We start from the raw sequence: 20,980 nt of genomic DNA, 5'->3' as shown, positions 1-20,980 counted from the left end.
CACAGTTTCGCACAGTCTTCGTCCTAAGGCTTTTGACACATTCTGCTTTTGGCAGAAGCTTGTGAGTGCACTGTGTTTTGTTGTTGTAAATGATATATTGTTTCTTTGCAGCTAAAGTTTTATTTTCAAACAATCAAAAATCCAAGATAGAATATCATGAAAAGGATAGTAGCTAATCACAATACAGCAGAGATGTTGAGACGCAGGTAGGCACAACAGAACGACTGTCAAACAATGCTTTCGATCGAACTGGCCTTCATCAGGATAGACAAAACACACACACACACACACACACACACGACCACAATCTCTGGCTCTGACTGCGTGCAGTAGCGGCTGATGGGAGAAGCAACTGGGTGGTGGGGGTAAGGAGAAGGCTAGGGCAGGGAGGGGAGGGATACCAGAGTAGTGGTGGGGGATGGTAAAGTGCTGCTTGTGGAAACATACAGGGATGAGGTAGGGAGAGGGTAGGGCAGCTAGGTGCAGTCAGGAGGTTAGACTGAGGATGGGGGGAGGAAGGGTAATGGAGGAGGAGAGAAGTGAGAAGACTGAGTGTACTTGTCGGGTCGGCTTGGGATTGTTTGGGGGAGGAGACCAGACAGCGAGGTCATCGGTCTCGTCGGATTAAGGAAGGACAGAGAAGGACGTCGGCCGTGCCCTTACGAGGGAACCATCCCGGCATTTGCCTGGAGCGATTTAGGGAAATTGCGGAAAACCTAAATCGGGATGGCCAGATGCGGGATTGAACCGTCATCCTCTCGAATCCATTGTGCCTGAACTCTTTGCCTTTACAAATGTCTGCTTGTGTCTGTATACGTGCGGATGTGTGTGTGTGTGTGTGTGTGTGTGTGTGTGTGTGTGTGTGTGTGCGCGCACGTGCGCGAGTGTATATCTTTCCCTTTTTCCTCCTAAGGTAAGTCTTTCCGCTCCCGGGATTGGAATGACTCCTTACCCTCTCCCTTAAAATCCACACCCTTTCGTCTTTCCCTCTCCTTCCCTCTTTCCTGATGAAGCAACCGTGGGTTGCGAAAGCTAGAATTTTGTGTGTCTATTTGCGTTTATTTGTGTGTCTATCGACATACCAATGCTTTCGTTTGGTAAGTTATATCATCTTTGTTTTTAGATATATTTTTCCCATGTGGAATGTTTCCCTCTATTATATTCATATACTTTGAAAATATTGTTATAAAGAAAAAACACGGTGTCACTCTTCCTTTTCTTATTTTAGAAAGTCTGGCAACCCAATCAAGTGGTCCTTTCACAAAATAGGTTCTGTGTATTGTGGTGTTCAGCATAGCTTTATTCCAAGCTGGATGTGAGAAACTGTGTAATATTTTGGCAAGCATAATTAACCATTGAATACTGCACAAACATTTACCTGACAGAAACCTGACTTTGTCATAATCTCTAAGCAGGAGGTCATCAGTGCAATGTGGATACTGATTTTCAGAGTGTGTGTGTGTGTGTGTGTGTGTGTGTGTGTGTGTGTGTGTTCATATAAATAAACTGAAAAGCAAAGGGATAAATAAACATTAACTTTTGTGCCATGAACTGCATACAGGGAATGTGTACTTGTCATTTGGTACAGCCTTGGAGGCAGCTCTTTTGTGATTTTTTTATATTTGAAAATACAGCACAAATATTTTTAAAAGAGCTTATCTTATTTGACTAGTGAAATTAGACCTGATATGCAGAACAATCTTTCAGCAGATTAGCAGCCAAGAGAAGGCAACCCAGGTACAAATGCCATGCCATTAATTTTTAGTACCTTTTCTTAACTGAGTTACCTCATTTATCATCCTAAACCAAGCAACCAGGTTGTGCATCTTAATGATGTAATAAGTGAGCACCACCTGGTTTTGCTCACTTCCTGAGACACTCTGATAGATTATGGGAACGCTAAACTCCAAAAAATACCTAGATGTCAAACCCCACATAATCCAAGCTGGGAGACTCAAAAACTAAGAAATTTTGCACTCAAAAACAAACAATGGAAAACCCAGGTTGAAATATCAACAATGTGACTAAATAATAGTTTGCTACTTACTGTTAAGATGACACATTAAAATGCAGACATGCACAATTAAAAGACACTTAAACATTAGCTTTCAGCCACAGTGTTTGTCAGAAAAAGATGGAGAAACACACACCATTCATTTGCACAAGCAAGCACACCTCACACACAGACGACTGCCAACTCTGGCAGATTGGGCCAGAATGTAACAGTCACAGGCAATGGAAGCACTACTCTGGAGGGGGGGGGCAAGGGAGGGGAACCGACAGTAGTGTACAATTGGTGGCGGTAGTGGTAGTGTGAGGTGTTAGGGGGATGGAGGGGAGTACAGTCTGGCAGTGCAGCGACTAGAATGCCAACAGGTGCAGTGTCGAGAGGCTGTGGAGCAGGGATAGATAGGGGAGAGGGGAGGGGGAGAGGGGAGGTGGACGGGGAGAGGGGAGGTGGAGGGGGAGAGGGGGAGAGGGGAGGGGGAGAGGGGAGGGGGAGAGGGAGAGACGGAGAGGGGAGAGGGGAGGGGGAGAGGGGAGGCGGAGGGGAGAGGGGGGCAGCGAAAAAGGAGACTAGCGGGGAAAGATGGGCAGGTTCGTTGGGAGATGGCAGCACACAAAGAGGGCAGGAGACAGAATAGGGGCAAAGTGATACGACAGAGGGGGTGGGAACTGTTGGGTGGAGGATGTAAGGACAGTATGTCACGACAGGTTGAGGCTAAGATAATTACGGAAGTGCAGGACTTTTTTTTTTTTTTTTAAGGGCGCAAAACTGCTATGGTCATTAGCGCCTGGTCCGTGACTTAGGAAACAGTAAAAAACGAAAATGGAAACCAGCAGCAATGGGAACGAAACTCACTGGCACTAATGAACTAGAGAACGCGGTCGGCTGAGCGCGTGTCATCTGCTAAAATCGACGATAGATCAGGCGAAAGCTGTAGACGGGAGCGAAACGAATTAAAATAGGGGCACTCAATTAAAAGGTGTCTTACCGTCCGCAGCTGAGAGCAGTGGGGACAGAGTGGGGGAGGATCGCCGCTTAAAAGGTGTCGATGGCTAAAAAGACAGTGCCCTATCCGGAGTCTAGTTAAAATTACCTCCTCCCGACGACGCGTTTGGGAGGAAGAGGTCCAAGCACAAGGAAGAGCTTTCATGTCCCGCAATTTATTATGGGTAAGTGTCGACCAATGCGTGTGCCATAAATGAACAACATGTCGACATAGAACGCTCCGTAGATCGGCGAAGGGAATCGATTGAATAGCTGGCCGAAGAAGAGAGACTGCAGCCTTGGCCGCAATATCGGCCGCCTCATTTCCACAGATACCAATGTGTCCCGGGAGCCAGAGGAACGCCACCGAGACGCCCCCCAGGTGGAGCAAGCGCAGACAGTCCTGAATCCGGTGGACCAGAGGGTGCACATGGTAAAGAGCTTGGAGACTGAGGAGAGAGCTGAGAGAATCTGAGCAGATAACATACTGTATACGCTGATGGCGGCGGATGTAGTGGACAGCCTGGAGAACAGTGTAAAGCTCCGCAGCATCAACCGAACACTGGTCGGGAAGCCGAAATTGATTTAGGGTGTCGCCAAAAATATAGGCACTCCCTACACCTAATGATGTTTTCGAGCCATCAGTGTAAATAAATGTGGCTTCCTTCATTTGTGCACATAGAGCAGCAAATGCCTGACGATAAACAAGTGAAGGGGTACCATCATTGGGAAATTGACAAAGGTCATGGAGCAGGCAGATCCGGGGATGGAGCCAAGGCGGTGCTGTACCCCAAGTTGTCAAGAAGGTTTTAGGAAAGCGGAAGGAAAGAGAATGGAGCAGTTGACGGAAGCGGACTCCCAGTGGTAGTAGGGAGGAGGGGCGGCCTGCATACCCTACATCAAAGGAGGCATCGAAAAAAATGTCATGGGCTGGATTAGCAGGCATGGAAGACAGATGGCTAGCATAACGACTCAGAAGGACTGCTCACCGATTGGATAGTGGAGGTTCAGCAGTCTCAGCATAAAGGCTTTCCACAGGGCTGGTGTAAAAAGATCCAGACACTAAACGCAATCCACGGTGGTGGATAGAGTCGAGACGACGAAGAATAGATGGGCGAGGAGACGAGTAAACTATGCTTCCATAGTCCAATTTCGAGTGTACTAAGGCGCGATAGAGGCAGAGAAGGACCACTCGGTCCGCTCCCCAGGGGGTACCATTCAGGACACGGAGGGTGTTGAGGGATCGCAGACAGCGAGCCAAAAGATACCAAATGTGGGAGGACCAGCACAATTTTCTGTCAAACATAAGACCCAAGAATTTTGCGACGTCCGAAAACGGAAGGTTGACAGGTCCTAGATGTAAGGAGGGTGGAAGAAATTCTGTACGACACCAAAAATTAACACAAACAGTCTTACTGAGAGAAAAGCGGAAGCCTGTTTCGATACTCCAAGAGTGGAGGCGATTGAGACAGCCTGGAAGACGTCGTTCAAGAAGGCTGGTCCGTTGAGAGCTGTAGTAGATCACAAAATCGTCCACAAAGAGGGAGCCCGAGATGTCAGGAAGGAGACAATCCATAATTGGATTTATGGCAATAGCAAACAGTACAACACTTAGCACGGAGCCCTGGGGTACCCCGTTTTCTTGGGAGAAAGTACGGGAGAGAGTAGTGTTCACCCGCACTCGAAATGCGCGCTCTGCCATAAATTCGCGAAGAAAATGGAGCAGCCGACCTCGAAAGCCCCAAGAGAACAGTGTGCGGAGGATGCCTGTCCTAAAACAGGTATCATATGCTCTCTCCAGATCAAAAAATATTGCTACTGTTTGGCGTTTCCGGAGAAATTGTTCATGATATAAGTGGAGAGAGAAACAAGATGGTCAACTACAGAACGATGCTTTCGGAAACTGCTTTGGGTAGATGTTAAAAGACTGCGGGACTCCAGCCACCAAGCTAAACGACAATTCACCATACGCTCCAAAACCTTACATACACTACTCGTGAGAGAAATGGGGCGATAGCTAGAGGGGAGATGTTTGTCCTTTCCAGGTTTCGGAACAGGAACGACGATAGCTTCCCGCCATCGTCTGGGAAAAGTACTGTCGGTCCAAATTCGATTATAAATGTGAAGGAGGTAACGCAGACTGTGTTGATAAATGCAGCAACATTTGGATGTGGATACCCTCCAGTCCTGGTGCAGAGGAGCAAGAAGAATAGAGTGCATGGTGGAGTTCCCGCATGGAGAAAACAGTATTATAGCTTTCGCGATTTTGAGAGAAGAAAGCAAGAGGTTGCACTTCTGCTGCACGTTTCTTCGGGAGAAACGCTGACGGGTAATTTGAAGAACTCGAAATCTCAGCAAAGTGTTTACCCAAGGAGTCAGAAATTGCGACGGGGTCCACTAACGTATCACGTGCGACAGTGAGTCCAGAGACTGGGGAGAAACTAGGCGCACCTGATAACCGTCGAATCCGACTCCAAACTTCCAAGGAGGGAGTGAAGGTGTTAAATGAGCTTGTTGTGACTTGGCAAGACAGCCAAGCCACTAGGAGAGGAAGCCGAAAGGCACGCGTTTAAGCTCACGCTGGCTGGCGTGAGGTCTGGAACAGGTAAGAGAATTGAGTCTAGCAAATAAAGTACGTAGCTGTTGGAATACTTAACTTTAATCCATAACTGGTGAACATCGGTCTGACGGTACATGCATCACAAGATAAATACCAAATGATAATGGCACCTTGCTAGGTCATAGCGAATGACGTAGCTGAAGGCTATGCTAACCATCGTCTCGGCAAATGAGAGTGTAATTTGTCAGTGAACCATCGCTAGCAAAGTCGGCTGTACAACTGGGGAGAGTGCTAGGAAGTCTCTCTAGACCCGCCATGTGGCGGCGCTCAGTCTGCAGTCACTGACAGTGGCGACACGTGGGTCCAACGTATACTAACGGACCGCGGCCGATTTAAAGGCTACCACCTAGCAAGTGTGGTGTCTGGCGGTGACAACAGACCTAATAAAGAATTTCCAACTTGCCTTCTTGCTATCGCGGATGACGCGACGGCATCGCGCATGGAACTGCTTATAGCGGATACAGTTGGCCAAAGTAGGATGGTGGCGGAAAACGCGAAGAGCACGTCGCCGCTCACTTATTGCGTCACGGCATGCCTCGCTCCACCAAGGAACTGGGGGGCGTCGGGGCAATTCGGAGGTGCGTGGTATTGAACGTTCCGCAGCTGTAAGAATAACAGTGTGTGACCTCATCGTCGACGCTGGGAAAGCGACGGTCATCGAATGTCGCTAGAGACGAAAAAAGTGTCCAATCGGCTTGGGCAAACTTCCAGCGTCGCGGGCGCATATATGACAGTTGTGGCTGTGATCGAAGGACACACGGAAAGTGATCACCCGAGTGTGTATCATCAAGGGGGAACCATTCGAAGCGTGAGCTAGCGGAACAGTACCGACCGAAAGGTCCAAATAAGAGAAATTTGTCGTGGAAGCAGACAAAAATGTTGGGACCCCAGTGTTGAGGCAAACTAGATCCGCTTGGTGGAAGACGTCTAGCAATAGTGATCCACGTGGACAAGGATGTGTAGATCCCCAAAGCGTGTGGTGGGCATTGAAGTCCCTAACCAGCAAATAGAGGGGTGGAAGCTGACCAAGAAGATGAAGGAGATCAGCTCGTGCCATTGGTGTGGACGATGGAATGTATGCAGTACAAAGAGAAAAGGTATATCCAGAAAGGGAAAGACGGACAGCGACAGCTTGGAAGGAAGTGTTTAAGTGGATTAGGTGGTAATGGAGAGTACCACGGAGAAGAATCACGAGTCCTCCATGGGCTGGAGTGCCTTCAACAGAGGGGAGATCAAATCGGACGGACTGAAAATGGGGGGGAACAAAGTGGTCATGGGAACACAGCTTTGTTTCCTGAAGACAAAAGATGACCAGCGAATAGGATCGTAAGAGGACCGACAATTCATCCCGGTTGGCTCGAATGCCGCGGATATTCCAGTGGATAATGGACATAGGGTGAACAGAAAATGGAGGAATGTGACCAAGGTTTCTGTCAACTCAACGACTGCTCAGAGCTTGCGACAGACTGCATGGAATGGCATTCAGCCGAAGGCAGAAGATCCTGATCCATGGGTTGTTCAGGAGCAGCTCCTGCCACCAGCGATCAGCCAGTTGATCGGCCGCCAGCAGTGCGCCTCGGCGACACAGAAGACGGCCGAGGGCGATTTCCGCCAGGTGGTGCTGTAGATGAGACGCGCCTTGGCGGAGAAGGAGAGGAACTGGGTTTCTTTTTAGCCTTCTTGGAAATATGATGTTTAGATGAAGGAGGAACCGATGGTTGTGAAGTTGGGGTACATAAAAAATCTTCACGAGTATGCTCTTTTTTCGAAGTCTTGGTGTGTGACTTTTGGGCTCGAGATTTAGCAGAACCCGACGAAGGGTGAGCCATAGAGTGGGCAGGCGAAAGTGGTGAGGTTGAACGGGCGATCTTTGCGCTGGCCGATCTGACGACCGTGGCACTAAAGGTGAGGTCGCAAGTCTGCGTGGCCGCCTCCTTTGTTGGCCGAGGAGAAGCAAGGACAGTGCTGTATTTTCCTGTCTGAGGCACGGTGGGCTGTTGGCTGGCGAATAATTTTCGAGCAGCACAGGTCGACACCTTTTCCTTCACTCTGATTTCCTGGATACGCTTTTCGTCTTTAAAAATGGGGCAATCTCGAGAGGAAGCAGCGTGGTCACCCATACAGTTGATGCAACGAGAGGATGGAGGTGGACAAGCACCCTCATGGGCATCCTTGCCACACGTAACACATTTGGCCGGATTGTAACAGGACTCGCTGGTGTGATTGAACCGCTGACACCGATAGCAACACGTACGGTTTGGGACATAAGGGCGAACGGAAATTATCTCATAGCCTGCTTTGATTTTCGATGGGAGTTGAACTTTGTCAAATGTCAAGAAGACAGTGCAGGTTGGAATGATGTTCGTGTCAACCCTTTTCATAACTTTATGAACAGCCGTTACGCCCTGGTCAGACAGGTAGTGCTGAATTTCGTCGTCAGACGATCCATCGAGGGAGCGTGTATAAACGGCTCCACGTGAGGAATTTAAAGTACGGTGCGGTTCCACCCGGACAGGGAAGGTGTGGAGAAGTGAAGTACGCAGCAATTTTTGTGTCTGGAGGGCACTGACTGTTTCTAACAACAAGGTGCCATTCCGTAATCTTTAACAAGACTTTACAGGACCTGCAATTGCGTCGACACCTTTCTGAATAATGAAAGGGTTGACCGTGGAAAAGTCGTGACCTTCGTCAGACCGAGAAACAACAAGGAACTGTGGCAACGATGGAAGAACTGTCTGCGGCTGAGACTCAGTGAACTTACGGTTGTGAGCAGACATAGTGGAAGGTGAGGAAACCATTGCGGAAGTATCCCCCACGATTACCGGCGTCTCCAATGGTGCGCTCCTCCCTTGTGGGGGCCCTTTCTGAGGGCACTCCCGCCTTAGGTGATTGTTCACACTTCAGGTCACACCTCCCGACAAACGGACGGAGGGACCAATCGGCACTTTCGGAAGGTATCAGCTTGGGTAATCACCCCTCCCTGGGCCTCGCTGTTACCAGGGGGTACGTACGTGTCCTACCTGTCTACCCGGGGCGGGGAATTACGCGTTACCCCGTCACCGGCTACGCACGAAAATGCGTGGGTCGGCCTTCAGACACGCACAGGGAGGAAGAAAGAGAAAGGGAAAAACAAAGAAAGGGAAAAGAAAGAAGACAGGTCTCGAATGCCGCAGCGGAGAAAAGGGTAAAGAGAAGAGGTAAGGAAAAGAGAAGGACAAAGGAAGGATGAAGACATACAAGCAGAGAAGGCGAAGAATGCATTACATTTGAGAGCGTCCGTCTCTGGATGTAGGCACAAACCATACTCCCAGAGGGGGAGAAGGGGAAGGAAAGAGCCACAGGTGAGGGGGGGGTGGGGGGGGGGGCAAAGATGGGTGATGGGGAAGGATGCGGAAAAGGAAGGTATGCAGCCCGGAAAGGAAGGAGGGCCACATTAGCTCGGGGTCCCGTGCTCGCTACGCACGTATCCACAAAAGAGTTGTGGACCCCTGGGGGGGAGTGAAGGATGTGTTGTAGGGGTAACTCCCACTGTTCAGAAAATCTGTTGGTGGAGGGGAGGATCCAGATGGCTCGGGTAGTGAAGCAGCCACTGAAATGTGGCATGTTGTGTTCAGCTGCACGTTGTGGCACAGGGTGGTCTACTTTGCTCTCAGCCACAGTTTGGCATCGGCCGTTCATCCTGGAGGGTAGCTAGTTGGTAGTCATACCAATATATAAAGTTATGCAATGATTGCAGCAGAATAGCTTTCAGAGGTGGTCGCCCTATGGTGGTGTACGAGAGGCCTGTGACAGGGCTGGGTGGGCTACAGAACACCACTTTAGGAGGTGTGGGAAATATCTTGGGTATGATGCCCCTCATTTAAGGACACAATGACAGGTAATTGGAGCCCTGGTGAAAGATGTGGTTCAGTTGCTTCAGTACACGGCGATGAAGGGGGTACTCCGTTGCGGCTGGTTCTTGGGCTGGTGGGAGAATTGGCAATGAGAGAGAAAAAGGCACAGGAGATTTAGAATGAACTTTTCACTCTACAGCGGAATGTGCGCTGATATGAAACTTCCTGGCAGATTAAAACTGTGTGCCCGACCGAGACTCGAACTCGGGACCTTTGCCTTTCGCAGGCAAGTGCTCTACCATCTGAGCTACCGAAGCACGACTCATGCCCGGTACTCACAGCTTTACTTCTGCCACTACCTCGTCTCCTACCTTCCAAACTTTACAGAAGCTCTCCTGTGAACCTTGCAGAACTAGCACTTCTGAAAGAAAGGATATTGCGGAGACATGGCTTAGCCACAGCCAGGTGGATGTTTCTAGAATGAAAATTTTCACTTTACAGAGGAGAGCATTCTAGAGACATCCTTTCTTTCAGGAGTGATAGTTCTGCAAGGTTCCCAGGAGAGCTTCTGTAAGGTTTGGAAGGTAGGAGACGAGGTACTGGCAGAAGTAAAGCTGTGAGGATGTGGCGTGAGTCGTGCTTGGGTAGCTCAGTCGGTAGAGCACTTGCCCGCGAAAGGCAAAGGTCCCAAGTTCGAGTCTCGGTCCGGCACACAGTTTTAATCTGCCAGGAAGTTTCACAGGAGATTTGTTTGCAGACTACATTTGGGGGATAGTGCTCATCTGGGGCCTCGAGACCCTCAGTACACTGGGTCAGGGAATTCTCATCACTGCTGATATGCTGTTCCCGGGTGACCGGGGTGCAGGGGAGGGATTTTGGATGAAAAGAATGACAGCTGTCGAAATCCAGGTAGTGTTGCTTATCGGTGAGTTTAATGTAACAGAGGTGTGGATGGAGAATTCAGAGAGAAGGGGGTCAACATCCAGAAAGGTGGCACACTGGTTTGAGGAGGACCAGGTGAAGTGAATGGGAGAGAAGTAGTTGAGGTTGTGAGGGAATGAAGGTAGAGTGTCTTGGCCCGGAGTCCAGATCATGAAGATATCATCAATGAACCAGAACCAGACTAGGGGTTTGCCAATTTGGGAGGCCTCCTCTAGATGGCCCATGAACAGGTTGGTATTGGAGAGTGCCATGCGGGTCCAAATGGCTGTGCCAAGGTTTGTTTGCACACCTTCCCTTCCAAGGAGTTGGTAAGGTGTATGATGAATGAGGTAGTGTGTCTGGAGTCTGAAGGACATTGGGGAAGGTAGTGTCCAATAGTGGGAAGACCATGGGCATAAGGGATCCCTCTGTATAGAGAAGTGGCATCAACAGTGATGAGTAGGGATCCAGGAAGTAAAGGGGTGGGGATGGTAGAGAGTCAGTGAAGGAAGTGGTTGTTATCTTTGAGACTGGAGCCAAGATTACAGGCAATTGGTTGGAGGTGACTGTCTATGAGGGCCAGAATTCTTCCAGTGGGGGGCAATAACCAGCCACAATGAGGTGTCCAGCACTGTTGAGTTCATGGATTTTGGGGACCAGGAGGCGGCAGTAGGATGCCAGCAGGATAAATAACTTATGGAGGTGGTGTCTGGAATGGTCCTCCAAGTGCTGGAGAGCAAGAGACTCAATTTCAGAGATGTGATGTATGTAGCAGGGATTGCACAGTAGCAGTATCTTGCAGAGGGAGAAGATGTGGTTCTGGAGGAGGAGGAGGATATGAGTGTTTAACGTCCCGTCGACAACGAGGTCATTAGAGACGGAGCGCAAGCTCGGGTGAGGGAAGGATGGGGAAGGAAACCGGCCGTGCCCTTTCAAAGGAACCATCCCGGCATTTGCCTGAAGCGATTTAGGGAAATCACGGAAAACCTAAATCAGGATGGCCGGAGACGGGATTGAACCGTCGTCCTCCCGAATGCGAGTCCAGTGTGCTAACCACTGCGCCACCTCGCTCGGTTGTGGTTCTGGGATGCCTGTGCCATGGAGATGTGTTTTTGCAGCACCAGGTTTGTGAAGGCAGGGACTGGCAGAATCTGGAAAGATGAAGGTCACTGGGGAAGGAGGGGTGGGATCCAGAGAAATGAACCTTTACAGTTAGGCCTCTGGGGAGGATTCGACAGTTTAGGCAGCATTTAAGGAATAGGATATGGGACTGGGTTTTATCCAAGGAAAGCGGTACTTTTCCGAATTGGTGTAGAAATGTGGAGCAGTGCTCCATTACGGCAGGGACAGTGTAAGGGAAATGGGTATGATGCAGAAATTAGCAAAATTAGGTGCGAGTATTGCGAGGGGACTCCAATAATAGAAAAGGCGCACAAAAAATATATAAAGACAAGTAAAAACACGAGCAGATACGCAACAATATGCACATAAATGCACAAAACGGAATGAAACTGTGTAAAGTACACACAGATACATTAAAAATGTACAGAAATGGGGCAGAAAAGGAAAGGACAAATATGATAATATGTGTGTGTTGCTATGAGGAAAGAAAGATAGGGAAGGGGGATGGGTTAGATCAAGGGTCACAAGCTCATGAGCTACGGGCAGGCGTGGAAAATAAAACACTTAAGTATGTGGGGATCAGGAATGAAGTGGGACCAATAAGAATAAATATAATTATTGGACAGAAGAATTTGGGGCATCAGATGCTGCGTCAACAATCTGCGCTGTGTGTTGTGCATAGACGATTACCGATACAGTGTGACTCTGAAGTTGATGCGGTTTGGAAGTTGACAAATAAATACAGGAAAGAGAAGAAAGAAGGGACACTGAAAAGAGTAATGCTACCGAGTATACTAATAAAGGAAAACGTCATAAGGTTGTGGGTTGTGTTGGGGGAGGAGACAAAACAGCAAAGTCATCGATCTCATCAGATTAGGGAAGGACAGGGGAGGAAGTTGGCTGTGCACTTTTAAAGCAACCATCGCGGCATTTGCCTGGAGCAATTTAGGGAAATCACAAAAAACCTAAATCAGGCCGGATGCGGGATTGAACAATTGTCCTCCCGAATGCAAGTCCAGTGTGCCACCTAACTCGACTGGGTTGTGGGATGGGAAAAAAAAGGTCATTCAGCAAAATCAAACAATTGAAACTCCAAGTTCTAATATCAACAAAGTAAGGAAAAAAGAGATTGCTACTTACCACAAAGATGAGACATTAAGTTGCAGACGTTAGCTTTTGGGCGCAGCCTTCGTCAGAGAAAGAAAGAGAAAAACAAACCATTAATTCGCACAAGCAAGCACATCACACGCACACGTGACTGCCAACTTCTGCAGCTCAGACCAGATGCCAGAGTATACGGTCATGTCTACATGAGGATTGCTTTCTTGTGCGAATGAATGGCGTATTTTTCTCTTTCTTTCTCTGACGAAGGCTGTGGCCAAAAGCTAACATCTGAGTGTCTTAACTGAGCCTGTCTGCAACTTAATGTCTCATCTTTGTGGTAAGTAGCAATCTGTCTTTTTCTTACATTGTTAAGCTTTGTATTCAGATAATTACGTCTCTACTGTTAATTGTGGTCTGTCAGTATTTTCAATCACATTGCTACCATTGACATCCGAGTACTGTAGGGCAAATATTTCTTTATAATGCATATGTAATGCCTTTTCCCATGTGATTTACAAAAGAATTACAAAAGTTTAATTTTTTTATGTTTTGTATCCATCGAGCAGGGATCGGAGCAATGTGGTTTCGTATACTTCACTGCGAGTAGACCATTGGTGCACCAGGCAGAACGTCACATTTGTATGACAGCCAGTGACCAAGAGAAGCTACCATTGCTTTGTTTCCGTTTGCAGTGATAATTATTCAAACATTGCAGTTGTAGAACAAAAAAAATTGTCTGAATTTAATACCCGCAACAAATAGTTCCAGCTAATACCACACTGGAAGGTTGTTTCTCATATTATCTAAGTTTCCATGAGACAGCAACACTGTCTAATAGTAATTTATACTACAATGAAAGCAAAAATAAATGTTTTATTGAGTCAGTGTGAAAATAAAATACACTGTTTGAATAATGTATTTGTAAGTTTAACCAGCCTACATTGTCAAGGGTATACAAGAAAAGTAAATTAACAATATTTTTAAAAAATTAAAGGATACGTCTTGTTCGTGTTAAAAATTTACTGATAAAAATGTTAAGTTCTTTGAAGACATGAAGCTTGTTTAAAATAAGAAAGAAAAGTTATAAGAGATATGTAAATATAAATATATGTTTCATTACTGCAAAATATAGTTTATGGATTACTGAGTCTGGGTATCCATTAATGCAGAGTAGAAAGGACATCTGTAGTTAATAATACAGCAATGTGATAAACAGCTAATCAAGACCTGATATCCTATGCAACTATAGTATTTGCCACATTCTCTGGAAGCCTCTAATAAATATTCTCTCTCTGGAAAGAACCTGCAATTGAAGAGGACACACACACACACACACACACACACACACACACACACACACGAAATACAATGCTCACACTAAACAACCACACACACAGCGTGTCATACCACGGCAAAGTCACAGTGAAAAGTGGTCCTTTTGAGGTGCTGAGAATTTCAAGATACTGCCTACAACTACAGATTTCCTCCTGATAAATTTAATCACAGACGTAGTTATATACAGAAGCTCAAAAACACAACAGCAAAATATTTCTCTCTGCTCGGATTTTATAAATAGCTGTGTGAATTTCTCTTTTCTTCACACATCCAAATGACTTTCATAACAAAAAAACTCAGCCAACAGAACTATTCACATGACACAAAAGTCACAGGAATACTTACACTGTCAGCTTCTGCTAGCAATCCAGCAATCATTTCTCGTTCTTCTTCTTTGGTACGATCGCAGAATCTACACGCTATCAATCCATCACCTTCATCTTGTTGTTGTTGTTGTTGTTGTTGTTGTTGTTGTTGCTGCTGCTGCTGTTCTCCTTCTCCTTCAGCACGATCACATAATTTATGCACCGCCAGCAGATCTGCAATGACCTACGAAAGCAGAAGATATTTACTACTTTGTAGACAATGACATCATTACTGACATCATTCCCCAACTTGAACACCAAAGTAAATGAGCAGATATAATTCACACAAAAGCAGCACCCACTCAATCACTAACGTTCTGGGATTACATTACAAATGAAAAATGGAAGGTACCATTAATCTGAAACAGAAATGGAAATACTAAGCAAATGAAATGTGCTGACATAAGTGAGGTGAAGCAAACCAAACTACATCTATAGCGTCCACACTACACAACCACATGGTCCACAAGATGTTTTGTTATCAACTTTCTGCAATTCTTACTGCATGCTTCTGTGGAATAAATACTTTTTGACCTTAGCCGAACTGCCCCAGGTCAGTACTGAGAGGAAGCTCATACAGAGACAGATTCCTGAGTGCAAGGCGGGCACCTAGCTTTTTGCTTAACTTATACGTGTGCTGGTGACACCTTAGTTGGTTTATCCCTAATGGTTGCCCAGGAACTTCATACACAGAGCCTCATCAATTGATCTCTGTCTTGGGCACATCTAAGCCATAACAATTTGTTTGGAACTCCAAAACAATGAAACTATAGAAATTTACATGAAAAGATTAACCTCTTCTCAGGAAAAGCACTACAATGTACACATGATAATACAAAAGTTACAAGTTGAAATCTTTCAGAAAGGACAAGTACTTCTCACCTACAACGAAACTGCACCTCAGCCAGCTGCACTGAGGATTCCTACAGCTGTGAAATGAATGTGAATCAACTTTATTCAAGATTCACAAAAATTCATTTACAGAAAATAATTACTCTATATAGTCTTCTGAATGAGAAACACATTTTCCCCAGCAGACAGGCACTTTCTTGATCCCATTTTCATAAAAAGAATGTTGCTGTGACAGCAACAAGTTGTTCACAAACTCTTCGACAGCGCCACTGTCATCAAATCTGCTTCCTCTGACTGGTTCCTTTAGTGATCCGACAAATGAGCATCGCACGCTGACGACACCGGACACTAGGAAGGATACTGTAGTGTGGTCGAGAACAATTACTGCTTTAATTTTTGTCGAGTTGAAGCAGCTGTGTGGGGCCGAGCACTGCTGTGAAGCACGACCACGTCCCCAGCTGGAAATGTGCACCTTTTTTGGTGGTAGTGCAAGTTTTGTTTGGTCCAAAAGTTGGCAGCAGTATGCACCATTCACACTGTAACATTCTTGGAGAAAAACGATGAGAAGAACTCATCTAAAATCAAAAAAACGCTGTCACAAGAACCTTCCCTGCGGAAGGCTTTGGCGAGTACAGATTTGTCTTCTTTGCACCATTCCATTCTGCTCTTCTCGATCCCGGGTTGTAACGGTTGACCCACGTATCACTGTACGTCACAATAAAATGCAAAAAATGTTCCCCTTCAGTTTGGTAATGTGTCAGTAGCCATTTGCACACCACGAGATGATGAAATGTGTGCTCTGTGGTGAGAAGGCGACGCACCCATCTTGCAGACTTTTTCAGAGTCTGGGGTCGTCAGTAACGATTGCCCGAGCACTACTATAGCTTAGGCCAACTTCAGTGCCGATGGCCTCGCCACAGTGGTAACACCGATGTCAAACGCTGTCAGATTCTGCTAGCACGCTGACAGGTGACCGTCCGGTCTGGCGAGTGCTATTGACGAGGGGCAAGCACTCGGCCCTCGTGAGGCAAACTGAGGTGCTACTCGACAGAAAAGTAGTGACTCCAGTCACGAAAACTGCCAACGGCACAGAGCGGTGTGCTGACGAGATGCCCCTCTGTATCCGCATCCGATGCTGCCTATACGGGCTGAGGACGACACAGCTGTCAGTCAGTACAGTCGGCTCTTCCGAGCCCTGTTCGGATGGAGTTTAACTGTGCTGATCTCGGTAGCAATTTGAGCAACTGTACCTTTTGTTCTGACACTGTGATTCTGACTAAAGGAATGGTACAGCAATATTCTTGCTGTAGGAAACAATAACTGGAAATGAAAGCAACAATGAGCAGAGATTGAACTGCTCTGCATTTAAAAAACGTGAACTGAGCATCCCCCCCCCCCCCCCCCCCCCCCAGCAGATGTCACGGTGGAGGTAGACGAGCTGGCAGCATAGAACAGTGGAGTAGTTCAGAAACGCAAACCCACTGGCCAAAATGTTTATTTCAGAGTGGCAATAAGCACAGCAGGCCACTGTCCCCACAAAGTTCGATCGCCTCGGACCTAGCCCCGAATTTCGCGCCGAGAGTTGTCGCGTGCTCAGTCGGCAGCTGCACACGCTAGCCTCGTACCGAGTATACTGCCGTACGCATATTTACGAGGCGCCGGACTTCTCGTAGTTATATTCGCCAGGCGAGTTTGTTTCACACGTGGGGTTCTGTTCCCCGGTCATTACAGAGTCGCCGTCAGTCCGTAAAGTACGCACAGTATGCACATCGACGGTTTCGAGTAGCACTGTTGTCACGTCTTCTGCAGATACTAAAGTGCGTAAACAAAAACTGCAGTTTACATTCGATTCACTTTTGTACAATGACATGACAGCTCAATTGGGTGAGGGAGCAAAAATTTACCTACAATCGTACAGACAACAGACTTCACTTACAGGAGTCGAAAGGCAAAAATGGGATCCAGTAGCGAAGTGAGACAGGGCTGCACCCCATACTCCGTATTGTTCGATCAGCTCATTTGACAAAGCTGTAAAGGAAGTGAAGAACAAATTTTTAAAATGAATTGAAATTCAGGGAGAGACATAAAATTGCTGACGACACGGTAATTCTGTCAGAAATCGCTAAGGACTCAGAAGATCTGTTTGAATTGGATGAACACCATTTTTAGAAGAAGTTGTTAAGATAAACAACAACAAAAGTAGAACAATGGTACACTGAGGTGACAAAAGTCACAGATACTCCCAAAAGCGTAGCGAAGCAACTCGACGTGGCACAGGCTCGGCAAGTCATCGGAAATCCCCTGCAGAAATACTGAGCCAGAATGTTCTTCAAACCAATTGTGGCCCAGTGACATGCCACACTGTATTCCACAAAAATTCCATCACTGTTTGGGAACACGAAGTCCACGAGTGGCTGCAAACAATCTCCAAGTCACTGAAAATAACCAGAGGACCCAGCCCATCTGAGCAAAAACAGACCGTGCCATTATGGAGCCACCAACAGCTTGCACAGTTCCTCACTGACAACTCGGATCCACGGCTTCGTGAGGCTGCACCACACTCAAACCCTATCATCATCTCTCACCAATTGAAATCAGGACTCACACGACCAGGCCACTGTTTTCCAGACGTCGAAAGGTCCAATCGATACAGTCACGAGCCCAGGACAGGCAGTGTGGGGATGTCATGCTGTCGGCAAAGGCACTCACGGAGGTCGTCTGCTGGCATAGCCCAACAGAAAAACACTTATTTTACGTTTTTGTGTGGTCCAGAATTAAAGAATCCAAAACTAAGCAAAACTTTAAAAGCCCCCACATATGAGCAAAAACATATTAAGTGGAATATATGATTAAAAACGATAATATTTTCCAATACACTGCACAAAATCAATAAAAGTGAAGGAAATTAAATATACAATACACTGTTTATACAATGATTTGGGGTAATGAATTTCAGCAGCTTTTTAAAAATCACAGATGTGTAACAGCATATAAAAACTTGTTAAAAATTGAAATTGTTTTTGAGAGACGCTCACCCAAAAAAAAAAAATCTTGATGAACGTGCTGAATTAAACCGAAAACTGTGAAGTACAATGAAAGGCATCAGAATGTAGTATGGGAATGCGTGCTTTCCTTGTGTAGCCAGGGGAGAGCTTGTCTGCACCTGAACAAGCTAACAAAGTGATGTCAAAATGGTGCAGGTGAGCGTCCACGGTGTACGCCGATATGTCAACCGGCGAATACAAATCTAGTTGACACGAAAGCAGCTTATCCCAGCCAGGGAGGAGACATTAGTGACAGCTTCACCCTCCTCCACAGTAACAGAGTGCTCACTCCCACACAAAAAGGTAGCTGGTAAAGTCCAGAGTAACTACACACAATGTAAATTCTTTGTGTCTACACTGTACAGTCAACAGTGCACTGTCTTCACTCCTCCCTTATCAGTGCATAGTGCACATGTTTTACCTCATTTGCTCATTTGTACTAGCAGCATTTTGCAATTTGAAATAAAAAAATAACGCTTTTAAATGTGAAGTCTGCCGGTACGAGTACAACAATAGCAAGACCCCAAAGCAGCGTCTTTCCCAGGGTCACCCGCACCACCTGAATGAAATCCTATCTGCTGTTAGAAATTGTGCACTGTAATGTGAAATACTTCCACAGTTAAAATATTAGACTGCACACAACAAACACCAGGTTTAGTTTAGGTTAGAAGGCAATAATGTAGTAGGTTCTGTTTAAGTAAAAGAATTACTGTAAATGCGATGTGATGAGGCAGTCTTCAGTGAAAAGGAATTGGTCTGGACACAGAAATTTTCAGCAGTCACAAGCTTAAGCGTCTTCATCGGTTTTGTAAAATAAGTTAGCAGATACAGTGATTTTTATTTTATGCACTGTATCTGACTGAAATAAAGTAGCAAGGATATACTGGGTGATCAAAAAGTCAGTATAAATTTGAAAACTTAATAAACCACGGAATAATGTAGATAGAGATGTAAAAATTGACACAATGCTTGGAACGTCCAACAGACGCGTGAAAGATCTCTTGCGTGCGTTATTTGGTGATGATCGTGTGCTCAGCCGCCACTTTCGTTATGCTTGGCCTCCCAGGTCCCCAGACCTCAGTCCGTGCGAATATTGGCTTTGTTGTTACCTGAAGTCGCAAATGTATCGTGATCGACCGACATCTCTAGGGATACTGAAAGACAACATTCGACGCCAATGCCTCACCATAACTCCGGACATGCTTTACAATGCTGTTCACAACATTATTCCTCAACTACAGACAGTGTTGAGGAATGATGGTGGACATATTGAGCATTTCCTGTAAAGAACATCATCTTTGCTTTGTCTTACTTTGTTATGCTAATTATTGCTATTATGATCAGATAAAGCGCCATCTGTCGGACATTTTTTGAACTTTTGTATTTTTTTGGTTCTAATAAAACCCCATGTCATTCCAAGCATATGTATCAATTTGTACCTCTCTATTTACATTATTCCGTGATTTACTCAGTTTTCAAATTTATACTGACTTTTTGATCACCCGGTATATAAAATGTCACAGCAGCTGAGTGGTTAAACAAAAAGCATAAATGGGGACATCTGCTGAATGACAAACTTTGTCATCACTCTTTTCTTACAAGTAACACTTCATACACTCACCACACTTCATATTCTCCACCCCAACAAAGTGTTATTTTCGGCTCGGTGAGAGAAACAGGTGTGAAAGAATGAGCTTACTTCCCAATTGAAGTTATTAGGAGTTAGCTCAGTGAATTTCAATACACTGTGTAAAATAGAAAGCTCCGGCACTACAATTTCGCTACACACCTCCCATCATTGCTGCCAATCTTTCCTATCTACAGTGTGTGTCACGCAGTTTAAAAGTGAGTAGTAGATGTAAGTGTTGCAACTGTATTGTGTCAGATTTGAACACGAAAGTCTTTAAAATGAGCTACCACAAAACCCTTGTTTCATTTCCTGTGACATCTCTGCCACAGCAGATGAATAAATAAATGTCGTGTGACTAGGGCCTCCCGTCGAGTAGACCATCCGCAGTGTGCAAGTCTTTCGATTTGATGCCACTTCGGCTTCGGCACTTCACAAAATGCATTCGCCCCTACCCGCTCTCCCGTCATCATAGGGCCACTACCCCTCTCCACACATCCAGCAGGTGAGCTCAATTTAAGTGTGTTAATGTGGTGTGGTGGTAGTGCTGGCTGTCGGATGATGTAACAATTCACCAGCCAATAAGAGCTCACTAGCTGGAAACGGTCGACGTCTTCTCGATTCTGACCGAGCATATTCTTTGAGACTCCGTGACTGAATTTAAAAGTTCAACAATCAATACGGTTCCCGAATACAGTCCGTCAGAAATACGTGCAAAAAGATACAGTTACACATAGTTTTAAGTGGCACAAGGAAAGGTGACAGCTGGGTGCCTTCGTCACGTATCGACTCAGTCCAGGACACTTCGCGTCAACTCTCCCGCTTTTTCACTGTTGCCGCAGCTAGCAGTAATTTTATCACAACAGCACAGTGAAACTAAACGTTGCAAGTCGTGTCGGCAAAGCCGATTGTGGATTACATCAGCATTTCCTCTCTCTCGTCTCCATCTCCGCAACGGACTAAAATATTCCCTCGACACTGTTACCACCCACAGTACAGACATTCTGTCTTTTGTACCAGTTATAGCTCATTCAGTCACATCAAACGTCAACAGGAAGAAAACGGGTCAAAGTCAAGTGAGTTGCCGAGTACAAACGTAGAATCGAGGTAAACCTTACTATGAAGAAACGTAAATTGAGGAATCTTTAGCACTGATCTTACGAGT

The 20,980-nt window shown here is 46.1% G+C and overlaps 1 protein-coding gene across 1 annotated transcript in view; it reads right to left on the bottom strand.

Moving 5' to 3' along the window:
• Window positions 1-14,386, bottom strand: part of LOC124719908 — a 30,648-nt gene extending 16,262 nt beyond the window's left edge. Inside the window, exon 1 of the mRNA XM_047245095.1 lies at window positions 14,273-14,386. Coding sequence (XP_047101051.1) covers window positions 14,273-14,305 — 33 coding nt within the window. The 5' untranslated portion in view covers window positions 14,306-14,386. The remainder of the gene's footprint in view (window positions 1-14,272) is intronic.
• Window positions 14,387-20,980: the final 6,594 nt, after the last annotated feature.

Source organism: Schistocerca piceifrons, chromosome 11, assembly GCF_021461385.2.
Source record: "Schistocerca piceifrons isolate TAMUIC-IGC-003096 chromosome 11, iqSchPice1.1, whole genome shotgun sequence".
In the NCBI taxonomy this organism is placed as follows: Eukaryota; Metazoa; Arthropoda; class Insecta; order Orthoptera; family Acrididae; genus Schistocerca; species Schistocerca piceifrons.
This window is presented reverse-complemented; position numbering and strand designations above follow the sequence as displayed.